Genomic DNA, 25,189 nt, shown 5'->3' on the forward strand with positions numbered 1-25,189 from the left:
CTGTGTGTTCCTACATTGCTCCAAGGGCAGGAGAGCAATTCCTTGTCTCAGGACTGGACAAAGAGACTGGATGGACATCACCTCAGACTTCCAGCTGGTCAGAGGAAAGCCCAGAACATTTCTGCACCCTGGGTGCAGCAGGAAATCCCTGCAGAGCTGCTCTGAGGCTGTTCAGACCTCTCTTTGTCTGAAAAGGAAATTTTCACTTTTGCAATGGGTTCCACACTGCCAAAATCTGGGGCACACACTCAGGGCCAGACCTAAGAGGGGATTCAGAGCTCACAGCTCCTCCCTCTGCTTCAGCTCATCCCACTGCTGGCACCACACTGGCACTGCTGCTCACACTGTGCTTCTCAACAAGGATGGGGAATTGAACAGAGCACACCTTGCTGGTGCTTTCAAATCTGCAAGAAATTGCCAGGAGGAGGAAAAACTGTCCAGAAGGGGCTTGTGGGTCCTGTGCTGACCTTCCCTGGCTCCTCAGGACAGGAGATTCACACCCCTCAAATGAAAGTGCTGAACCTGCCACGAGATGTGCCTGAATTTAAACGGACACAACTCACAAATGCTCACAGGGAGGAGTCCATCATGGTCATTAACACAGAGCCACCCTCACCTCTGCCACCTGGAGCTGGGCTCAGAGGTTGGATACACTCCCAACAAAGCCCCTTTTCTATGCTCCTCCCTGGACACTGCCCCAGCCAGGGCTAAGGTGAGGACACTCAGCCTCCCTGAGGGATTTGTTCTTGGCCACCCCACTGCTGCTCCCTGCCCAGGTGTGCAGCAATCAAAAGGCTTCTCTGTATTCCAGTATTTACACAGAAACAGGGCCCAGCCCAGCCTCTCACAGCCCCTAAACCAACAGACAGCACAACCCCTGAGGTGCAGCATGTCCTTACCCTGACAGGCCTTCTGTCCTCCAGATGCCACCAAGGGCAGCCAGGACATTCCCCCTGGCATTGCTGGAACCAGCCTGCAGCACAGAGAGAGAGAGAGAGAGATGGGAAATGTTGGCAGAGGTTTAGTGATTCACTGGGCTCCTGCCCCTGGTTAGTGCTGCATGACAGGAATTACAGACATCCCCATAACCTCCTCACCCCAGGCACAGGAAAAGCTCCTCACCTACAGGAATGGAAAAAAGGACAGAAAGTGAAGCAGAGGCACAGGAGAACAAAACAATCAAGGTCCCATATCTGGTTAGTTCACAACTGGTCAGGCAGTCCCTTCTGCACTACACTCAGCTCTGCATCCAGCAGCTGACACTGCAATTAGACATTAATAAAAACTCTCTCAAAGCACCAAGTGACTTTGCTGCTCCTTTAGCTTTAAAGGAATAAAAAAAACCCTGAGTAGTGTACTGCATGTGAAAATTGTCTTGACGAACAGCAGGACTAGAGACACTTTAATTCCATGTGTGACCTCGTTAATGTGAAATGATCAATAGAAACTGAATGGTCTCAAAGCACCCTCATTTCTTTCCCTGGTTGCTCAGGAGAGAGGCAGAGGTAAATAAAACCCAGTTTTTACAGGTTTATCACCAACACTATCCAAAGACACACCCCAGCAGTGACAGATAACACAGCAGATGGGACCCAGCTGGGGAGGTGCATTTTAGCAACAAGAAACACCCCAAATTGAGAGATGTGAGGAACAGTGTAAAAAGCACCCACAGAAACTCCAGAATGCCCATTCTTCACCAGCACAGCAGCTCTTTTCAGGGCTGGGAGAGGCTTTAGGAGCCCCTACCTGCTGAGGGCCCTTAGCTTGGTGGCTCTCAGCTCTGACCTGGGCCAGTGAGATGGTGATGGGAACACCAGACTCACCAGAAATTTCTAAACTTATTAAACTTACTGATCTTATAAGCAATCTTCCTCCTGCCCTGGTTGGCTGATGTTGGCCATCACAATCTCTATAGTTAACATTTTACAACAGAAAATCCAGCACCAGAAAATACATACAGACATACCAAAACAGCAGAATGAATCCCTGATGGGCAGTTTAACTTTGGGTTAACTCTGACTCTGCAAGGCTTTTCTCCTAAAGACACTGCGTGAGAGTCTGGAGGCTGAGCACAAGCCCAGGTCTGTTTCAGACAGCTCCCTTGGGAAGGGACCAGAGAAGCATTCAAGGAAAGGAACACAACAATTTCATTAGCTCTGCACGCAGTGCCTGTTCACATCTACTCCTGCCTTCCAGGACAGGAGCAGAAATGATTATTAATAGGGGCTGGATTTCATTCTGTAAGGACCCACAGAAGCCCTGGAAAGCCCAGGCCATCCCCTGGCCTGTCTGGTGGCCTCCTCCCCTCCCTCCCTCCCTCTTACCTTTGCCAACATAATTCTTGTCTTTGCTACGTCGAGCGGAGTGGTGACTGCAGCTGCAAATCCACCTGAGAAAATTAAAACACCAGGCACAAGTGAGACATTGTTGTGTGAATATGAATGCCACACTGCCTATAATTCCCAGGGCTGTGGTCAACACTGCTCTGTTATTAATGCCTACAGCACGTTCCCTCACGTCAGAGCCCAGGTACGTCTGCCCAAGGCCTGGACACAGACCTTTTGTTACTGATATTGACTCTAGAAAACAGCTCTCTGCTGCTAAACTGTAAATCCAAACATCCCAGGGACATTGCTGTCTTTTTGTTCTGTACTCTGTACATACATGAACACAGGAAGGTTGTAAGAATAACAGATTCCACCTCCAACATCTACAGCAAGTTTGGAAGGAAAAAACTGCTTACTCATTTGCAGAGATGGGAAATAAACCAGCCACACTGTGTTCTGCCTGGAGAATTAAAGCCTGACCATTTAAATGCTGGCAAGACGGAATCATGCTCTGTCTCTGAAACACATATGCTTGGGCTACTCACTAGATACACACAGAGTGGATCTGGGACTGTTCCAAGGAAAAAAGACAAGTCATTGTTTTGGATGGAGCTCATCTCCAGCAGATGAAATCAGCTCCACTTTGGATAACAACAATGTGAAGCTGCCCAAGGGTCTCAGGAAATTGTCAGAAGTCTGCTGTCACAAGTGCCATCTTACCCTCAAGGGCATTTTTATTCTCTACTCTCTCCAAACTTCACCCTTGGAGCTCATTACTGTCACTTGCCCCAGCCAGCTCAGCTGTGGCTTTCCTCCTGACAGCCAGAAATCTTCAGCTTATCCATCTGCATGTCTGGCCCCAAACGTGTGTGTCTGGCTCTGTATTTTAACCCTGTTACCACAGCCTGGCCTCTTGTATTATCTAGGGACCAGCTCTGCTGCTTTTCCTCCCAGGATTTTATTCCTTTCCTTTATTTCCCCATCCTAAAATCAATTCTAATCTTTCCCTCATCTGTTCAAAATATTTCAGGAGAGTAATTCATGCTGAGGAAGAGCCAAAGTGAAGGAAACTTCTAAAATGCAGGAGCAGCAGTAAGTGAAGAATTAAAGGGGAAGAAAGGGGGGAGAAAAGAGAGCAAAAACTTGTTCTGAAATCTTTCTTCTTGCTCCTAATTTTTTCTTTTCTCTGGAGCTTGTATAAATCCTGTATCTGCTACAGCCGGGAACAAAGTGACTCCAAAGACTGAAGCCTACACAGTGCCCAGGGAATAAGCTAAAAATAATCTATTTTCTGTTCCAAGTTTTATGGAATGTAGAAAAATTGATCTCTCTTTTCTTGGGATGGGAGAAGGGGAAAAAAGCATTTCTTCTAAAATCTTTAAAGTAATGAAAAAAAAATAAATCACCCTGCTGGCTTGTGTTTTTACCTGCATCTCTCTTTCTCAACCACCTTAACCTGAACATATTAAACCCCTGTTTTATGACAGAGCAGGCTGGGCCAGCTGGCACCCTGCTTGACTCCTTACAGTTAATTAAGGCATGTCCCATGACAGTTCAGGAGATGCAGTGAGGCACATGCGCAGTGCCCTGGATCTCAAACAAGATTAGCAGGAAAGTGGAGTCAGTGAGCAGCCCCAAATGCCTGGTTTTGGGAGCAGCTCCACTCCCACTGGGTTGGCCCACGTGATTCACTCTGCCGGAAGCTTTCTAGCAGTGATACCTCACTAAAAAGCAGAAAAATGGGCTGTGTATTCAACAAGTCAAAGCAGAAACTATGAGCAAGTTAAACCAAATTCCAGTCCATTCTTGGACCTTCTTTAAGGTCAGAAAATCTTTTTATTGTGAGCCAGTTTTTGCGTAAGTGACTGAAAGGCTTCGAGAATGGTCCGGATAGAAACTTCGGTACTCATGTCAGCAATGTATTTTTAGAATGGTAAAAATAATCTCCATGGAAAATAGTGGCTTTACAAGTCTGGATGTAGAAGGCCTTCCTTTGCCCACAGACCAAGCTAAAATTAAACAGTGAACCACATGGCTGTCAGGCCTGTATCAAGCAAAAAAATCTCAAAGCATCACCCAGCTCTGATGGCAACATTTTAGTCAGACTTACTTACATCTCTTATCAGATTGCTGCAACTTTTTAAATGCATTTACTCCTGAGAGTTTCTTATTGGCAGCAGCTTCAGTCTTGGCTGATGGAGGGGTTAGAACAAACACAATTTATCCTGACATGATGTTCCCAAATTCTTATCTGAAAAGTTTAATCAAGGCTGATTGGTTTTCATTTTTTCCCCAGCTGACATCTGGATCTTCCCTACTCTTTCGTTATTAACATTTCAATGTTTCTTTTTCCATCACTGGGAAGTATTTGGTACAGATTTACCAATCAGTTCAGAATGGCAACAGCAACAATAAAAAGCTTCATAAGCACAACAAGCAGCAGGATAGCGGCTAAATTAAAAGCAAGTTTGTATATGCTTGACAAAAACATGAGATTAAAGCTAGCATTTGTTGGGGACTGCTCTTTATTGAAGGCAGAGAGTCTGACAAAATGAATGTTCTCCAGCCTTAACTCTAAATGTCCAAGATAATTTTAGATTGACCTCTTAAACTGAGTACACAGGTATCCAGGAAGAGAATAAAGGAACTTAAAACTTGACTGCTCCCAATCAGCAGATTGATACAACAGACACAAAGTGTTAAAGGCAGTCTATTCATTGAAAATAGGAGAGCTGGGCACTGCACTAATCCACAATAGGGCCCAACAGATCTTTAAATCACTTAATTATGTAATAATCATTCAGTTCCTGCTGTCGCTGAATTTACCAAGAGCTGCCACACGAGGCTGGAGCCTGCTCCACTAATCAGCAATCAGGAAAAGCATCAGAGTTTCATGTGGACAAGAAAGGCTGAGACACATGGAGCCTCCCTCTCCTAAATCATCCTGGGATGGGATTTCTCCATCAGCAGAGCTGGTGGAGAACAAGGCACCTTTGCAGGCAGTCGTGTCCAGGCTCACTCACCAACTCAAGGCTCCTCTCTCCCTTCCCTAGACAGAGCTGGGGATGACTTGGGCTCAGCAAGTCGGCTTAAAGATGGATTTTCACATGAGAGAAGGCTCTTGGCTCATTAATACTTCTAGCTGAGCAAATGCCTCTATTGGGAAAATAAACCTTCATGCACTAGTGGAAAATTCATCACCCATCTCCCAAGAAGTTACAATGGTCACTGTATATTCACACTTTACCAAGGCAGGGTGTTAAACAGAAAATCCCCCTGCTACTCACACCTTCCCAATGACCAGCCCTTGATGGAAGTGCTGGTGACAGACATCTGCAGAGCATGATTTACCTTTATTTGGCAGTAAGAATAAAAAGACCTGAAGACTTAAAATATTCCTCTAGGTTGCTGGTGGCATTTTATACCATTTTAGCTGTCATACACAAATAAAAGCATCAGAACTGAGGGAAATACTTCACCTGGGAACAATACATAACCCTAGGTTCTCACAGCCTGTAGAATTTGCTGCTACAGGAAAATGTTTCTCAGGTACTTAGACACAATCCTCAAACAAAATCCTATGAAGGGAGAAAGACAAATTCTCCTTCAGTTTTGGCATCTTGCTTTTCTGTACCATTTTAACTCCTCCTCAGCTCTTCTGCAGGGTTCAGGGAATCCTTCTGGCCATTACAGGGGTTCTCTTTGAGTCTGAGTTCTGTCATATGGCCAGACCTCTGCTCTCCCTTCTGCAATACCAGCCCTGTTCTCTAGGTCAAGCTCATTTCAAGAGACAGGAATTTTTTCCTTGTTGGAATGAGCCCATCTTAGGAAAAGAAAAACGATTCAGGTCAAACTGTACTATTGGCTTTTTTCCTTATTATTTTCTGTACTGACACCTGGAGGTTACCCAGGACCTTGGTTTTTGTTAATAAACAGGGTTTTTTTCACTTTCACCCTGGTATTCATTTCTCTCATTGGCAAAAAGGGATTATTGGAGCCTTTCTCTTTAGAGGAAATGTTCATTCCAGGGCGTTTTCTCCTGAAATTTGTCTCAAAATCAAGACATGGGTTAAAAAAGTGAGTGGCTCAGGTCCAACACTAAACCTCACAGCATCCTTTTACACTGACTGATCTCCAAGTTCACAAATGGCATTTTTCAGAACTCTTCAATCAATAAGCTCTTATTTTAACTTTTATTTTATTGGTATCATGTTAAATTTTTTTAAGAGGAAGTTTATTCTGGTCCTTTATCAGTGTGGGAACAACACCTGCCTATAGTAGAGCAAAGTGATCCAAGAACCTCTTTGGATTTCAGCAGAAATACCAAGACAAAGCACTGCTCCCTCCAGAGATTTAACCAATTCAGGGCTAGGAGCATGTTCCAGGCAGACTCTGCAGGGAAATCTTGAGAACTACTCAAAAATTTATTCAGAGCTATAGAGTTAAAGAGGCTTTTAGACACAGTGTGTAATCTTGTCAGAGCCGATTAGATCAAAACAAAAGTGATGGGAAATCCTCCCTGTTCATGTGCAAAAAGCTCTCCTTAGTGCATTATGACTCACTGGACTTGCACCTCCATTCCTGGTGACTTTGTCACCACAGAGCATTAATTATTAATGTTCAGCCACGCTTCTTCTTATGGCAGTGAGAAAGAAGGCAATTTGCAGTCACATTAAATGGATATTCAGGTTCTCTGACAAGCTGGGGATCACCTCGATGCTCCAGGGCAGTGCTTTTCTCTTCCAACAGCCAATACCCAGTGGCAGGATCTCCTTGCCACTGTCCCTTGCATGGAGAACACAGGAAGCCCAGCAGCTCTCCTGGGACAGCCTGCCTTGGCACTCTGCAGGGCTGGGGTGGTGCAGAGGAAAGGTTTGGTTCAAACACAACCTCAGGCTTAAAATCTCATTTAGATCTACCCTTGGGTTCTTCTGCTCAGGTATCACCTTTTCCCACTCCCCAAATACTCCAAACATCTCTCTGTTAAGACACCAAAGATGATGATAAAGCTGGACAAGGCCTTGAGGGATTAAATTATTAACAGATGAGTCAGAGAGGATTCCAAATCTCTGATATTTATGTTCAGGCCATTTACATTTCCATAAAAAGCCCATGGATCACATACATCCATTTTAGACATGAGGGCTGAAACTGCTGCCATTTCACAGGCACTGGGGATGGAATTCAACAGATTGTTGCTCTTGGTTCTGTCTTCACCAAACAGTTATAACCAACTCACACAGACACACGCACACACACGTGTGTGCCATAAAGGGAAGCTAAACAGGACTTTTCTTTCTGTTTCTTTCAGCTTATTACCCTGCCCCTCAGGACCTCTAACATATTTTAGAAAGTATTGAATTCAAGCAAAGAACACAGGAGAAAAGCCTGTCTGTGTGATTTCACCATCCCACCACCACCATGGTGGCATTTGAGGGCATATCTGTGTGCAGAGTTTGTTTTATGGATAACATTCTTCTTTTAAGGACAATAACACAGTGATTTAAAATCACTTGTATATGCACACATACATCTTGCTTTATTCACAGGGTACTGGTGAAGATTTTTTTTGTTTTGGGATTGAGAGAAAGGGATAAAGAGTTTGGTTGGCCTTTTCTTCCCTCATCTGAAGCTACATGTAGGTAGTTAATAATTTTTAACTCTGGAATCCATTGTTCAGAATGCAGAAAATTATTTTTCCACTACCTCCCCTCAGCAAGAAGGCTAAATATTTTCAGTGAAACAGAATGGATGCAGTACCAGAATAGATCAATATCAGAGCCAGCTTGTAAACATATCTCAGAGGGAGGCAGAGGGGAAGGTTCTGATCCCAAAAGAGCTCAACCTCCTGAGCTTTGAAGCAGCTCCTCAAAGGACACATGAGAAAGGAAGATTACAATGCTGCTGGTGAAAGGAAATAATAGGGAGACAAAGAGAAGGAGAAGCTGGCTGGAGGAAGGGTAACCCAGAGAACATTTATCCTCACCAATTACAACATGAGCTACAAAATAAGACTCCTCTTATTTTGACTGGTCAGAATCAGGACATACAGAAAAAGAACTGGAGGCACTGGGCTAAATTCTCAACTGAGGCACCAAATCTGACCTCAGGAAATTACTCTGCAAGGCTTTGGGTAAATCAGATAACCTTTCCAGCTCTCTGAACATGCCTGAACACAGTTTTTGTATCAATCTAACTGTAAAGAAATCAGCAGTGTTAAATTAATGAGCCCCCTCACACCTGCAGACATACAGATTGCATTTTAAAGCATTTTTAGTCTGTTAGTTTGATTTGTTTCAAAACTAAAATGAATGATCTGCTTCATTTGCTCTCACTTGGTTTGCACTGATTGATGAAGTCAGTGTAAAATCCAACAGCAGGATCTTAAGCAGAATAAAACTCCCTTCCCATCAGCATAAACAGAAAAAATACAGCTGGACAAGACTACAAGAGGTCACCTAAAATATTCCCTTGGCCCCAGAATGGAGTCAGTTCTACCTCAACCATTCCCTCACTGCTCACACACCCGATCTCTTAACCCTGTGCAGCCACAGCCACGCTGCCTCCCCTCAGCTGTGCAGCTTCAGTGCCCTCCAAAACAAATTCTCAGTCTCTAGTGGAATTCTGCTGCTATTAATACTTCATTTCCCCTAGCAGAACTTATTTTTTAAAAAATTACATGCAATGTAATGGCTCCGAGTTTGTAAGTTATCAAAGAACAAGCTTCGCTTTTGATAATCTCCATTTCAAGAAATGCTATAATTTCTCTTCAAACAGGATTTATTTTTTCCACATATTCTGTTACTAGTTTGGAATCTTAAAATGTATTTTAGCTCCTTGGGGAAAAAGCTCTGGCTATCCATCCCTTTACTATTAATCTGTTTTTTCTATTAAGACAGTTGAATCTCTCCTCCCTCAAACTTGTCAGCTACACTGATGAGTCATTAATTGATTTTTCTTTTTCCTCTTTTTGTTTTTTTTGGAAGCAAGTACAGTCAGCTAAAACCAAGCAAGAAGCCTACTGAAGAATTCAATTAACTTCTGGCTTGTTTGTAACAAATAGTGCAGCATTGTATTCTGCCACCCTTTATTCTTGTAGTGTCTGGAGATTGCCCAGATGTTTCATCCTCTGGGGTTTTTTTTTTGCTGCAGAAGGCTTTTGCCTCCAGGCTGAGCAGCGCTGGCCCCTCTGCTCTCCTGCCTCCATTTAATCTAGGTGGCTGTCAGAGCTGTCACAGGGATGGTGAATCACGGCCTCTGCAATCACTTCAGCCCCTGGGGAAGCGCTCGGAGCGAACAGCTGCACAAACCCCCACCCAAACCCAGTTTCTCCTGGATGAGGATTTTACAAATCAACTTTGAAATAATCACAAAGCCTGACTGACAGGCCCACAGTTTTTAAATAACAGAAATTTGTCAAAAACAAATTGGTTGTCTTTCAAACAGACACCCTGGTTGAGTCTTTTTTTTTTTCCTTCTTCTCTTTCCTTTGCTGACTTTCCCATTTCCAAACAACAACTGGATCCGTTTTCTTCTAAACAAACTTGAATTACAAAGGAATGTTGTTCTGCTATACTTAATAGATTTGCACATTTTTCCCTTTCTTCTTTAGTCTTTCCCAGTACAACATATAATCCTTTGCACCTGCAAAAGCTCCACAGACTGCTGACTGCCAAGAATCCACCACGTGACCCTGCTTCCATGACCAGAGATCCTGTGTTTAAAGAGAAAGGAAAATAAAAAGTTATTAAATGTTTGAATCTATCTGATCCCCATGTGAGTTAACTCTGAGGATGGGAACTTAAGTGAAAAGCTATTTTTGTGGCATTTTTGAGTGATGTAATAAGTGATTTTTCCCAAGGAACTTGTGTACTTGAACAAGCAGATGGAGTGAGAAAGACGTCTGGAACTGAGGAGGGCTTGAAGCAAATTGCTTTCAGGGAATTCATATGTATGTATTTAAGCCTGTGGCCATGCAACTTTGCAAATATTTTGTGAATTTATTTTCTTTTTGGCAGATAAAACAGCACAAAGCAAAACACTGAGCGTGAGGGCGGCATGCAAGAACCAATATCAGCTCAGCCCAGATGTACAAAAGGCTCCCATTTAAAATGAGCTTCCACAAGACACAAATCCTGTTTGCTCCCCTACATTTCTTAAACCAACCCTTCCCCTCACACTCCCCAAAAAAACCCCACCATTAAGAAATTACTCTTATCACTCCCATTATACCCCAAAGCAGGTGTGTCTCTGTTTTTCACTTGGCATTGCTAGGGACCACACACCCTCCTCTCCACACACCCTGCTCCCATCCATTTCCTCACAGCAGCATTTAAACACACACTTTTAATGCCCCAGCAAGAACAGTGCCTTCCAAAAGCACCTCTCAAGTCACATCACACAATTTGATGAGCCCTGGCAGTATCAGCAGCCAAGGGCAGTGTCTGTTCAGGGGGGTTTTCCCTGGCTGCTGCAGTCACTGTGCTCTCCCCTCCTGCACCCTGCTCCATCCTCGTCCTCATCTCCTGAAACACAACTTTGGAAGCTCTGGAGGAGAGGTTTCTGGTTTATGATGTGAGGATCAGCACTGAGCAAAAAGGGATGGGATCCACAGCCCTTCTGAGGCCCACCGCAGAGAAATCAGCAATTTTATTTTATAGCTGTGGCATTCTCCTTCTTTTTAAAGTCATATTACTTCTGTAAAATTTTCTTAGAAGCAACTGGATAGCAGTGCTAGGCTGAGATTATTGCTCCTGGGCTCCTGGTCTGCAGTGCAGCCACTTCCCACTGGAGCAGGAAAGCTCTGCTCTCGTTTGCTGACTCTTCATTTAACATGCTGTCCTCGTGACTTGCTCCTTCCAGTTTGGCTGGCGGTTATATTTCAGCTGAATGTTTTAAAAATCAAACTGTTCAAGCAACAATGGCCAGCCACAATGTTGTTTGGTACCCTGCCACAGCTAAATAGCTGCAGCTCTGCTGTACGAAAGCACTAGAGGGGTTCCAGCCTCTCTAATGCTAGCCATTCTTTTCCTGGTGTTTTTGGTATGGGCTGCTATTCTGCCATCACCCACAGCAGAAACTGATTTTCATTTCATAAATAAATAAATAGGGATTCATAATTCTTCAAAACCATAATATGCTTTTCTGGAATAACTTACAGTCTTTGGACATACAGTTCTCGTGCAACTCAGTCCTGATGGAAGAAGGACACACTCCCCTAGACAAACTACCGTCCAGAGCATCTGGGTACTCTCAAAGCATAAATCCCACCTTCAGCACCCATCTGCAAAACACTTCAGGTGCTTAAGAAACTTTGACTTGAAAGCCAGAGTTTAAAAACTGAGCTTCTGGAGCCACAGCTTTCTTTTGATAGAAACAGAATTATTGTTGGGGTTTTTTTACACATTCTACAAACATCTGTACATCTACAGCTAAGCCCAAGAACTCAGAGCAGTTACTGCTGCCATGTAAAAATGCACTGTGGAAGAGCTGCTGGAGGACTAAGAGGAAAACCAGCCCATTAATACATTCATGGCTTTGCCAGAAGCCCAGCCCATTCTCAGTCATGATGGGGTTTTATGTTAATGTCATTGTCCAAAGAAGAAGAAGGAAAAGGTCGTTCTGATTTCTTGGCATGTAGCTCTAAAATCTAGTTTGTGATAAAGCCTGGCTGCCCAGGGCAGCTCTGCACAAAGAGCCTCTGCCAAGCAAGGCAAACAGTGATGAACTCCCATCCATTACGCCTGCAAATTGACAACAGGTATTTGCAACAGTCATGCAAGATGGAAAATGCTTTAAAAGGGTGGAGCCAGGAATAGTTCAATTAAATTAGGGAAAAGGAGAATTGAGGCTGGAGAACAGGAAGCAAATTCCCCAACAGTGAGGTCTACTGAACCACGGAGCCAGCCTCCCCAGGGAGGAGAGGAAAGCCCTCTCCTTTGAGTCATTTAAAAATAGACTGGAGAAGGCACTCAAGGCTGAACTGTGGGGAATAATCCTGCACTGGCAAGGGCAGGATGAGATGACTTCATGTGTTTCTTTCCATCTCCAATTTCGGTGATTCACCCAGAGCTCCAAACCTGAACATGCAGAAGAGCAAGAGGGAAGCGGGGCACGATGACACGATCCTGGAGGAAGCCAAGAGGAACAAGTGTCACAGGGCCAAGAGGACCTGGGCAGGACTCCTGTCCAAATTCTTTCTCACCACACGATGCTGTGGGCCAGGATGACGTGCTGGAGGTCACACATGTTTTCTCTCATAGCCCATGGGCCAACTAATTGACAGGGCTGGTAAGTCAGGCCTGTAAGTCCTTCAAAAACACTTGCCCTTTGAGCAGGTTTTAATACCATTAAAACAGGGCAAAGCACAGAAACTGTTAGGGGTTTGTAGATTACTATAAAACCAGGGCCTTCCTGGAAAGAAACAGAGGATCCACATCTGCCTAAAACACTGACTTTGAATAAAATTGCTGGTTATTGCAGTGGTACAGTGCTCAGGGCACACTCTGCCATCCTGGATGCTGCACAGAAGCAGAACAGCCTTCCACTAAGGGGGATAATGGGGAGAGCTCAGGCAGAGCTCAGAGCCCAAGGGGCACAGCTCAGAGGCTCCAAAGCAGGGCACAAGTGCCCATGTAAAGCCTGCAGAAGCCCCAAGGACACTGCTCTGTCTCCATGTGCTCCTGCAGGATGAAACAAGCCGCGAATTACGAGCAACACGACTGCAGCAGCTGGCTCAGCCTGGGTCCCCCACTGCCAGCACCAAAAAGGCTCCTACCTGCTCACACTGTGCTCCTGAGCAGAAGGCTGCAGGGGACAACCTGGCTTTTCCAGGGCAGTCCCTATTCCCACTAGCACTCATGGCCCAGGGAAGCAGAATGACAGGAAGCACATTACATGAAAGGGCCGCCATGCCAAGCCTGTGTCATGTGTATTCTATTAAGCTGAAGGCTGAATAGAAGACTTTGTTTTCCACTTCAAAGGACCCCATCCCAATCTCTCTCTCTCTTCCCTTATGAATAACAAATTGGAAATAAATCTTCTGGCTGAAGTGCATGGAAACTCATACAGTTGGGGCCCTCTGCAGCTTCCCAGCTCAATCACATGGTAATTTTTTTTGTAAACACTTTTCTGTGATATATATGTAAATCTGGCTGTGCATTGCTGCACCGTGTAAAGCAATCCAGCGGGTGTGGCCTCAGGGGATGGCACACAGCAGGAAGCCTGACTGCATATTTCCAATTATCCACAGGGATAATGTTCACAGAGAAGGGTCAAGTTTTATATGTGGGCAGAGCCCTACTTTTCTTCCTAGAGATCCCATTTCATCCTGCTCCATAGGCCAGTGTACCCGAATTCTCAGCACAAATGTTATTTAGTTCTTTTGATACTGAGAAAACAAGGACATCTCATTTTGTTAGGCAGAGTGAGCAGTGGAAAAGTCATTCTCAAGGTATACCAAAGGCCCCTCAATCTAAAAAAAATTTTAAAAATAAGGAAAATATTACCAAAATATTACCTCTGCTTTTAAATAGTGGGGGAAGTACTTGGTGCCCACAAATATGGACTCCTCAGTGCTGAGGACACCTGGCCTCCAGATGGCAAATAACCTTTGACCAGTGCACACAACTCTTACCTGTGCATGCCTGTCACCTTTGCCAATCATTTATAGTAAAAGTTTGTGCAAAAAATCAGCTGTCAGCTTTGTGTTCCCTACACAGCCAGGTCATGGTCTATATTCAGGACACCTAAAGTTTGGTAACCCAGGAAAATGCAATACCCACACCTCTCAAAGCTGATGACCAACCCAACAGCACCAATGCTGCAGGAAGCATTGCAGAGAATAAGACATCTCTGCCTTGGCCTTGCTATCCTTCAAGCAGAACTCATGGCATACACCACACTTGAGGCCTGCAGCTGAATAAATATTACAATTCATTCCAATGATAAGTATCTATAGTATCTCTGTGTGCCCCTCTGTTCACAACAGTGTTCAACTTCATGGTAACAGGGGAGAAAAAAAATCAGTACAAATGAATCACGTGGATCTGTGTGCATGTGAGGTCCTGCAGACTGAGGAAAGAAAAGCAATTTTCATGTTTGCCTTTCCTGCTAGGGATTTTGCTCACAACGTGGCATTCTGCATGGCTGACCCTTACAGATGCATGGCACATTGGCTACAGGAGAAGCAAAAACTTCACAAGTTGATTGCTGTTTCTGTACAGAAAGTCAACATGGAGCAAAGAGCCAAATGTCCTCCTCAGTGGATTTTTTATGTGCATATGTGCAGCATATGGGCAAGTACATGTGTATATTATCCTGCAGGAAACATGCAAGCCCAAACATGGGAAAAATTCAATGATCTAAGTTCACTGTTGACATAAATGCTGAGACTCCATTTGCACTAATGGAGTTGTGCTCACTTATGCCAGTACTGAATTCAGTCCTAGAATTAAACCCACCCAAATCCTAGATAAATTGAAAGAGAACAAAAGTTGGCCTATATGCAAGAGCATATTTTTCATGTTAAAAGCATTTCATTCCCTTTTTCTGCCCATATAATACTGCATTGATGTCTGTGACCCATTTGGATGTAAATCAAAATGGATGTGCTAAAAGCCTGGTTAAAGGAAATGTTCTTCGAAGCTGTGTTCCCATGGCAAGGCAGAACAGCCACACTCAGTTTCCATGGCACAAAGGGACAGATGGGGAGGGAAAATGCACTTCTGAAAAACCACTTTAGAGCCAGCAGGGTTTTTCTTGAGCACCTGCACTGCTCTTACCTAATAGATCTGTGCTTTGTAGGTGTGTGTGAATAAATTACATGGAAGAATTCCATAAATCTGCTAAGATTCTTCAGCAAATAACCAGTGTCCAAATCAAACCTTCAATATTCAGACATCCCCAGATGTCACTGGCAAGCTTAGCAACTTCTAGAGAACCTCTTGTGGCCTGGCCATGCCCAAGAGGGCATCACAATCTGGCTCTGTATCTGCAGACTGTGTGAGCCTGTTTTCCTCTGCTCTGTTGAAATGCTGTATTGATGATCCAAGGCCATCTGACTTTTCCCAAACGTGCCTGCAGTGCTGTGAGCAAGGCCTGCATTTGTTTCTCTGCCTTTGGTGCAGATGGTGAGCAGCATTCCTCGGGCTGTGCCCCAGGATGGTGTGAATGACACTTATTGTGGCAGCAATAAAGCCAGGGCTGTTTGCTCAACAGCTGTTGGGTGCATTGTTCCTTTGTGAGAAAAATGCAGCAGCTCTGCTCATGGCATGGGCATGTTACATCCCACCCCCAGCATCCTGTGCAAGGCTGCTCTCCTGATTCAGCACCTCAGCAAATGGCACTCAGTGCTATTTAACCACGAGGATTTAATCCCAAAATCAGCCCAACTGTTAGTCCAAGAGGGAGCAAGGCATGGTAGAACACTTACTGCACTGCCTGGGAGGAAATGGCTTTAAAGCTGGGCCTGGCTTTCATTTGCTCTTGACTTACATGCAGCTGAGCACAGAGGAAAGAAATACTAGACTGCTTCTCCAGGAAAAAGGGAAAATGGTCACCTACCTGTAGGGCAGGGAAAGAGCCATTTAGGGCCCAGTTTGGCTACACGCCTCTATTTTCTACTTGCCCTGTTAAGCAGCAACAGATCTGACTGTAAATTTTAGGAGGGAAATAGCATGCGGTTTATGGATTCAATGGTGGAGTTATAAACACATATTACTGCTGAGAACCCCAGCTGCCTGGGCAGAAGTATTCTGTAAACCTTTCATTCTTGTTAACTTTAAAAATCAGGTGCAATAAGCTTTAACCAAGGTTAGAGTGTTCACTCTCCACTGAAAGCCACCACCAAGCAGTCTTTGCACAGCAAGCTTCAGGATGTGTCTCAAAATCCATCCACAATTACGACCAAGAGCAAGGCTGAGCTAAATCAGATAAATCAGCTAAAGCTGACCCTAAAATCAGTTCACACTCTCTGCTGCCCACCCCAGCCCTCAGCAGCTGAGCTCTCTGGAGAGGGAGCCAAGGGAACCAAGCAAATGAGCCCATGTGCATTTCCCCTCTATATCCATGGTTCAGTTCACCAGCACATTCCCCTCCACACAAGTGCCTTGTGCCTACAGTCACAGCTGCACCTGAACAGAAAACAAAGGGCCTAATCCCAAACTTGCTCTCCATTGTGTGGCCAGAAACCAGCTCAGAACCAACCCACGGAACTCCTGTTCTGACCCAACCAATTTTCTGATCCTGCTCAGACTCCCAGGAGAACAGCTGGACTCTCCCCATTCTCTTTTTGTGTAACACCTTTTAATTAGTGACACCTACAGATTTGAGAAAATTATTTTATTGCTAAAATCAGTGACAAAAAACCTTTCTGGGCTTACTAGAACTGCAGAAAGTCTGAGAGCCCTAAACTTTGCTCAGCATTCAGAGAGGGAAATCCTGGCCCTGTTGAGTGCCAGAAGAGTCAGACATCACCTCGAGCACGGTCACTTGAAGATTTTTATCTTTCTCTGAAGCTCCTGGGCCAGCAGAGCAGCACAGTGTGTGCCTGCCCTCCCAGAGAGGTTGGGTTTGTAGGGACAGAACTGGCTGATCCTGATGTTCCACAGTCCTAGCAATGTCCAAGTGTCTCATCTTAAGAGTCAGACCTGTCTAATGACAAAGACAAAAGGTTCCCAGGATAGCAGGTTTGTTTCCCTTAAAAAAATCCACCAACTAAACAAACAAAAACCCCTTTGTTTTTCAAGTCAACTCATTTGACACCTGTGTCCTCCTGTCCTGCCTGCTCCTTCCCTCCTCCCTGGCTACCAAAGCCTTTTCTGCAGACACGCAATACATTTGCTCTATAAAGAGACCATTCTCCATGTGCAGCTGCATTTGAGTAACTCTCAGAGGCTCTGAAGCACAGCCAACATGCAGAAACTTAAAACCCAGGAGGACTGAGTCTTGTTTCACCTGGGAAGGGTTTATCTTACAGCACTGTTCTCTGAGGGACCTGACCATTGCCACTGAGCCCTAAGAAACAGGCTTTTTTGACAAGATGTTTCTGGACTCAAATGTTTCTGTAGCGTTTTAAAATGCTATTTTATTGCAAAAAAACCCCAAAACACCTGATGCCCTGTATGTCTGTAATAGCCCCTCAGCAGAACTGAAAGTTGTCTTTTTTCTCAGTTAGTTCTAAACTAGAAGGATTAAAACATGAAACAAATGATAAATCACTGCTGCTGCTGGTAGGAACTCAGATATGATGATTATAAGCACTGAATAAAATGTCTGAACAGAAGAGAATAAAAGACAAGACAGAAGGGATGGGCGCAGAGACTGCACAGCCCTGGCAGCAGGGTGAGCACAGGAGCTGCACCAGGCTCCTGTAACCCACAACAATTTCATGCCAAACACAGAGCCCACAGTGTGAAATTCACACAGTAAGGAACACACATATGGTATTTCCAAAGCAACTCACTGAGGCACCCTGGAAATTCCAGGGCAGCAAACAACGGGACTGTATCTTACAACATCAATTCCAAAACCTGAACTAATATGGAAGGCTGTGTGCTTGGCTGGTATTTGGGAAAGACACCACATCTATGCTCTGTTGCCTTTCTTCAGGGCCGCCTGGCTTTGAGATGGGATCAGAAGCATTAACCCCACATAAAAGAATCCAAACCTGACCAAACTGTCACAGTAATATTCAGCCACGGTGCTCTTCTGAGCATTGGTGTAGCAGAAAGTGAATAAAATTTGTAACATCCTTTCTTCCCCTGAACTCTGAGAAGAATTCAAGACTGTTTTACCTGTAAGGCTTGGACTAAAGAGACAGGAAAGAGCTACACTAAGTCATCCTAGCTGGTGAGGGTCCTGAAATCTGATACACCATAGCAGTTTCCTTCACTCCTTTGGTTGATAGCAATCATCTGTGCCTCCAACAAAATATGGAAAAACGGAGAATTGGGAAGAGAAAGGACATTAAGCACAGTGGATGCTACCTAAATAAAAATATTTTTAATAAAAGAAAAAAAAACTTTTTTAAATTGAAAGCATCATAATTTCTTCACTGTTGTTTCTTGAGTCATTGTGAACTAAGGAAGGAGTCTATTGCCTGTTCCTAAATTGTGTGTTCACCTGAGTCACTATCAGTAATGCCAGTATTTGAAGCAGTTTCTGTTTCTTGCTAATTACTGCAATCCTCCCTTTGCCAGCGCCCACAGCCAAGGTAACATTATAGTTCAGTAATTATACAATGTTCTCTCTTCTTTTAACATAGCCCAGCGCCTGGAATGCAGCTCTCACAGGGGACAGCTGGTGCACATTCACGGACAGGAGAAAACTGTGCATGTAAATTCTGTGACTAAAGCATAAGGAATAACCAGAGCAGCTTGGAGTAAAGCAGACAGAGAAAATGGGGTATAGAAATACACCATTTGCTACCTATGACAAGCCTTTATTAGGCTTCTTTAAGCTTAACACCCTGCTGCTGGCTGCAGTCAGCACACATCTGAAAGAAAAGGAACCTCTCCTTCTTCCACGTGCCTCTCTAACTATCCTTTCACAGTGGAATGATTTTCCTTATTTTTATGGTGATTACCTTGTTCATGGAATCAGGACTGAGTCTCTTCCATCAGCTTATGTCACTTCACAGTAATGGTTTTAAATATGACACAGCCACAGGTCTTGTTCTACTCTCCTCAGTGAGATGGCCCACACACATCATACACAACTGCTCCCACAGTTACTTTCTCAAGTAATCCTATTAATCCAGTGCAGAGCAGTCCCTCAGGCATCATCTCAATAGCTCTTTTCTGTTCAGGCTTTGTGCCATTTTTCTCTTGTCCTTTGCATTTCTATTTCTTTGCAATTACTGTCTGTTCATGTGCACCCATGAGAAGGTGAAGAGCCCAACACCCTCAGCCACACTCCAGTGATGTTACTGGCCACATTTATCCTCTTGATGGGACCATAATGATTTTTGTCCTTTGTTATACTGTCAGGACAATTTTTAAGAGCTTCCCTCAGATAAACACAATGTATTCTGCTTTCACTGCCTGGCTTTGATACGACAGACCCTGAGCTCTCTCCCTGTGCTGAGCCAAAGCAACTGAGTGTGCCAGACTAATTTTTGCAGTTTTCTACTCCTGACTTCACATCAGAAGAATATAATGCAACAGGTTTGTGGAACAAGTTTTGTTTCTCTTCAGATCTGCACTGACCTCCTGAGATTAAACATGATGCCTCATCCTGAGTGACTCATTCCTGCAGTTAGCTAAATTCAAACTGTCTTCTTTAAAGCCTGTAATGTAAACAATACATTTTACTGTCACAGCTAGGTGGACATTAGTTAAAACAACTTTACATTCTGCAAACAGCTCCATGATGGTGCTGGTTTATGTGGTTTTGGCATGGACACCACACTTATAAAGCACTGCCACCTCTTGCTCCCACACATGCCTGCTGCAGTAACCACCAGCAGGCTGGGCCAGCACCACTGAGGAGTTTACAAAAACCATTCCTGGACACTGCCAGGGAGGCAGATTCCTAAAAAGGCAGCCCCAGCTCCCCTGAGCAGTGGGATGAGACCCAGACCCCACAGCAGGCTGAGCTCATGGAGCACCCACAGAATCCTCACTGCTGCCAAAGCTCTCGATGGTTTTCATGCTCCTCCTGCCTGTGGATTCACCTTTAAACTGAACTCCCTGCAGCCTCTACATGCAAATATTCACTCTGTGGGCTTGTCCTCCCCAAACAGGCCCAGCTACAGACACACAGCAAGAGGACAAACTGCAGTCCCAGTCCAGCACACAAGGTCCCACTCTGGGTCTCTGCTGAGCTTGCTCAGGAGTCCAGCATTCCTACCAGGAAGAAAGTTTCTCTCTCCAGTTCCTCTTTTATAAATATATTTTACTACAATGTTTTTAATGATCTGCAATAATTCTCTGTGCTTCCACCCCATGACCTCCAAGTACTCGAAAAACCCTTCCTTGCACTTTTTGCAGTGAGTTCAAGGACATACAGAGAAGAAATTACACCTTCCAATCCAACTCTCCACTCAAAAATCTAGATCCTATCTCTGACCATGGTAATAACTGCACTATTAAAACATCATCATTGACACCTTCTTTAAATGACCTTAAAATAAAGTACATACAGCCAATCAAAATATCTTTGCAGTGATGTTTACAAAACCCAAGCTGAAAAAGTTTTCTCATTTGCAATTTCCTTTTACCATGAAGACCAAAACACTAAAAATATTAAAATAAAATAAATTTTAAAAAAAAAGAAGTCACACAACACAAAGTGGCTCCCACTCTTTTTAAGCAGTTAAAAATGTTAGAGCTGAAGATAAAATTTCTGGCATTCTGGGAGTAAAATCTAGCCTGCATGCCATAGATCAGTGGTTAGATATTCTCTGTTATTTTTCAGATATTCAGGCATATGATCTTCTCATGCACAGGTAAGTTGGCACATAATTACTGATTCTTGAACACACCCAAAATCACAATAATGGAGTTAGGTAAGTTACCATGGAAAACCTTTGCAAAATGTATAACTTATATTTCCATCACTAAAAGAGAACTTACCTTTAAGGACTCCCAGAGGGGAAACTGCACCAGAGAGAAAGGAATCTGGAGAGGTGGGAAAAGAAAAAAAAAAGAACAACAACATTATGTTACCAAAGTAAATTGGGTTAGCATGTTCCTCAACTGGCTAAATTAGGAACAGTTATTGTTCTGCCAGTGAACTGCAGCTTACAAATCTTTACGGACACTTTATGTACGCTGCCATTAAATGACTGGTTCCACTAAAGCAGTTTTACTTTGTTTATCACATTCCCTGCTGAGAGGTTAATGTATTGTTACCAGGGTGGCCTAAAAGTGCAATAAGCAGTGTGATCTAGTGCAGGGACATTCTGGGTTTGTCAGCCAGCCAAGAAAGCCATAAGGATGGTTCAAGAAACACGTTCCCAAGGCCAGGAGCACAGCTTGGCAGAAAACATCCTCAGCAGTGCAGACTCAGAGATTATGAGCTCTTGTGCTGCAACCAGGGCTGTGCCCTTGGGCATCAGCTGCAGAAACCTTCCTGAACATGTCCCATGATCTCCCATGAACCAGAACTAAAGGCAGGTTGTGAGAAGCTAGCACAGTCCAGCTAAAAGGGAGAAGCTTGGTGGTTCTCTGCCTGTGACACAGGGTTCTCCTGTCCAGCAGCATCTCTGCATCTCCGCCTAGGCTCATTCCTGCTGCCTCCTGTCCCTGGAGTGCACAGGCATTTCCATGTCCTTTACAGATCCTGCCCTGATAAGAAACTCAGCTCATCACTCATTTTGCACTGTGAACACACTGAAGCCCTGTGCAACAAGAGACATCCCTTTCCAAGGTTATACCTTCTACTGTATTTCCTCCTTTGCAAAGCCCTCCACTGAATTCTTCCTTGTCCTTCACCACTCAGAGAAGTCCTGTCTAACACCTACCTCTGGTACCAACTCTGCCTTTGCTATCTCCAAGCTGAATATCAGGATATTTCAGAGGAAATGGTGTCCAGAAAAGCAATGGCCTGTCCTAGGATCACCCTACAGCTGTATCTGCAGGTCTGCTTTGTGCCTTCCTAAAGCTGCATTATCTCTGCTTTGTTAGCCAGTCAACCCCAGGCTCCAATCTTCCTCCAACAACCTGTTTTCTTCTACTTTTATCCTTCTTAACTTCTCCCCTTGTTTAGGCTGATTTGGCAGTTCATATATCAAATTATTTAGTCTCAGAAAGCACTTACACATCTTTCACCATGAAAAGGAGTAGATACACAAAATGGACCATGCTTATTTAATGCAGATATCTTTGCTCTGAGTGATGTCAGGTTAAAAACGTTCACTAGAGATATGAATGGCTTATTAAACCCAAATTCAGGCTACACAAAGGAATCTGAAATGGAACAGCCATTCAACATCACAGGAGACAAAGAGTATTGTCTGCTTCTCTGTGCTGCAAGTAATGATTAATAAATGAGTCTATTAAGTTAATCTGCCAGGCAAAACTAGACTTGACAGACACCTGCCACAGAAAATTTGTTATCTATTCAGGCAGGAAATGGCAGTGAGAAGAAATCAATGTCACTGCTGTACATTGAGCTGACAAACTGAAATCTCAGAGGAAGTTTGTCATCTTGGACAACGAGCAATATCCCTGGTGGCATCTCAGAGCCCCAAATAAAGGTCAGACATGGCTCTTATTTATCAGGGTCTTGAAACTCTAGTGTAGCAATTAAATTTCATTTTTAATACTGGGTGAAAAAGCCCAGCTCTTTGACAGTAATGTGTGGTAATATATTTATGAGAAGATATATACACACCCACATGCTACTGCAGCATTGTTGAACTGAAATTATATGGAATGATTTCTTTGTAATGTAAAATGAAAAGTAACATAATCTTCTATGATCTAGACCAAAAAATTAGGGAAAAAATAAGTAACAATAACCAATACATTTGCTTCAAATTTATTAAAAAAGAGAAAAGGAAATGCTCTGTATCCAGCTGTACACCAAACAAAACAAGCTTTCAAACACAGCCTCCAAGTTTTGCTTTTTTTATGCTCGTGAATGAGTGGTAAAATTAAGCAGCTGTTAATAAGACAACAAGGGAAGCTTGTGACATAATCCCCTTTATATCTACTTAGCTAGAAGCATTTCAATCAAAGGGGAAACTTGTTCACAAGTGCTGTTTGATTTTCAGTGTTGGTGGTGTTTGCTTTCCGTGTCCTGCTCGGGGCTGGATGGGGATTATGGGTTTCCCTTTTCCCCAGGTGTCCCATGGGATGCAGGTTTCAGATGTGTGCCAGGGTGACCTGCACAGCCACTGGGCTCCCTCCTATCTAGCAGGGCTGCAGGATAAGGCTCTAAACATTCAAACATTCATAAGTCACGCTTTTACTGGAGTTTAAAGACTTGCAAAACACAAACAAAATAGGAAGCACCACCACCACCAAGCAGGGCAGCAGAATCTTTGCTGCACTAAGAAGATCCTAAAGAGATGCCCTACATTTATTGCAGTCACCCTTTGGATCCTGTCTGACATCCTGACTAAAAAACAAAACCCACACAAGCAATTTCATGGGTATTGCAATGAAAGGGACTCTGTCTTCCTGTGGATTTGGGTTTTGTCATCGGATTCTCTGAAGCCAAACCATTTCCAAGCCGCCTTCAGCAATCTTCCCATGACAGGGACCTCCATCACATTTCTTCTCCAGATCTATTCCACAGCCCTTGTTGAAAGCTCAGCTCCTATTGAAAACCTTCCCTCAAACCCTTTAATCACCTTTATTTTCCCCTTAAGACGGTTATCAGAACTCCTGTTTATCCTTGCAGCCTCTGCCCTTGTGCCACATTTCCGTGGCCAAGCTGTGGAAGGTCCGTGCAGGCTGCTGTGTGTCCATGTGTGCAAACACCCTGCTTGCATAAGCCTCATCTCCCTAAGAGACCAGACTAAACAGCCCACACCCAAAAGTAGCATTAATATATGCAAAAAGAAATAGCCCTGTGAGGGTAGCTCATGAAAAGCCTTCAGATGGCTTCTTGCCCTTTATTCTTCCTCCACGGCAGACGTGACAAAATCCTGCAGTCTGGGGACACTTCTGAATTTGAACACTTACAGCATTTCATTCCTTTTTGTACTTTGCTTCTTCTTGAAAGAAAAGCTCTTCAGCAATGAACAGAATCACACCCTGTTAGGCAGAGATATTTCTGCCTGAAATAGGCTAAGGCAACAATGAAAATGTGGTCCACACATGTGGGTAACTTGCTGCCAGCAAATATGAAACCCTGGCAAGTTCCAGCAACCTCTCATTTGACATTAATATAAAATAGACAGAGAGTACCAGTTCTCATGTCTGGCCTAATGTTATATAACTATGCTGTTTGTTCATCAGAGTCAACCCTTAAACACACACAAAAGGCAAATTTAAAGCCCCCAGACAGCTGCAAATAATTATTCTAAAATGTTTTATAGGTTAGTGAAATTATCATTTACTCTGGTCCCTGCAGTCCTTAGCACCTGATGCCTAAGTTAAGGTAATGAACTTTGCAGATGCTTATTTCTACACATCTACTTAATTCCCCTGATACAAAGAATTTTAAATTATTCTGTTTAACAAGTTACTTTTAGAAATAGCTGCACTTCCCCACCAGAGCAGCAGACACATCTCGCTTCCAAAGAAAAATACCAACCTGTAAGTACTGAAGATTGATGACAGAGCAAAAGTCCTCCCACCAAATACTGTTTAATTAAATAAAAGAAATTTAAGGAGGAACTTAATAAAGCTCTTTGCAACTACAACACAACGCTTTAAAGTACTGTGTATCTATAACACTGAAAATTCACCCAGTTGATATCTGATGGTAAATTGCAAGCTGAGGAAAACAGCAGCCAGTGCAAGGGCAGCAAGCTGAAGGAGTGGCAAAGAATGGGGGAGAGAACCAAAAGAAAAAAAAATCAAAACCTCATCAGCCCCTTCAGAACTGGGATTCCCTTCCAAATATGAGAATTCTTTCACACAAAGAGGAAACAGATGTCTATGGCTGGAATTTGCATGTGGCTTTATTCTCTTCTAGGATACAATAAAACTACTCTTCTTCTCATCCTCCGAGCTAGAAATTAAACAGTGGCATGTCATGCAGAGTCCAGCTGTGCTTCCTACCTCCAACCTTTATTAGCAATATATTTAAAAAGAAGAAGAAAAGACAGAGACAGAAAGAAAGGGAGAAACTAGAAAAGCACAAGAATTGAAAAATTGTGGTATGTGTTCTCAAAACAATATAAAACCTACAGATGTTCTTACTAATCTGTGGCACATGTTTGTTTATTCAGGTTTTCCCTGTCC

At 43.7% G+C, this 25,189-nt stretch overlaps 1 protein-coding gene across 1 annotated transcript in view; it reads right to left on the reverse strand.

Annotated features, from left to right (window-relative positions):
- SLC25A26 (solute carrier family 25 member 26) overlaps window positions 1-25,189 on the reverse strand; it is an 81,418-nt gene that overhangs the window by 4,160 nt on the left and 52,069 nt on the right. Inside the window, exons 6-9 of the mRNA XM_058031917.1 lie at window positions 20,903-20,947; window positions 9,972-10,041; window positions 2,325-2,389; window positions 900-973 (exon numbers count right to left, since the gene is read on the reverse strand). Of these exons, the coding sequence (XP_057887900.1) occupies window positions 900-973; window positions 2,325-2,389; window positions 9,972-10,041; window positions 20,903-20,947 (254 nt within the window). The remainder of the gene's footprint in view (window positions 1-899; window positions 974-2,324; window positions 2,390-9,971; window positions 10,042-20,902; window positions 20,948-25,189) is intronic.

This window comes from Melospiza georgiana, chromosome 11, assembly GCF_028018845.1.
Source record: "Melospiza georgiana isolate bMelGeo1 chromosome 11, bMelGeo1.pri, whole genome shotgun sequence".
In the NCBI taxonomy this organism is placed as follows: Eukaryota; Metazoa; Chordata; class Aves; order Passeriformes; family Passerellidae; genus Melospiza; species Melospiza georgiana.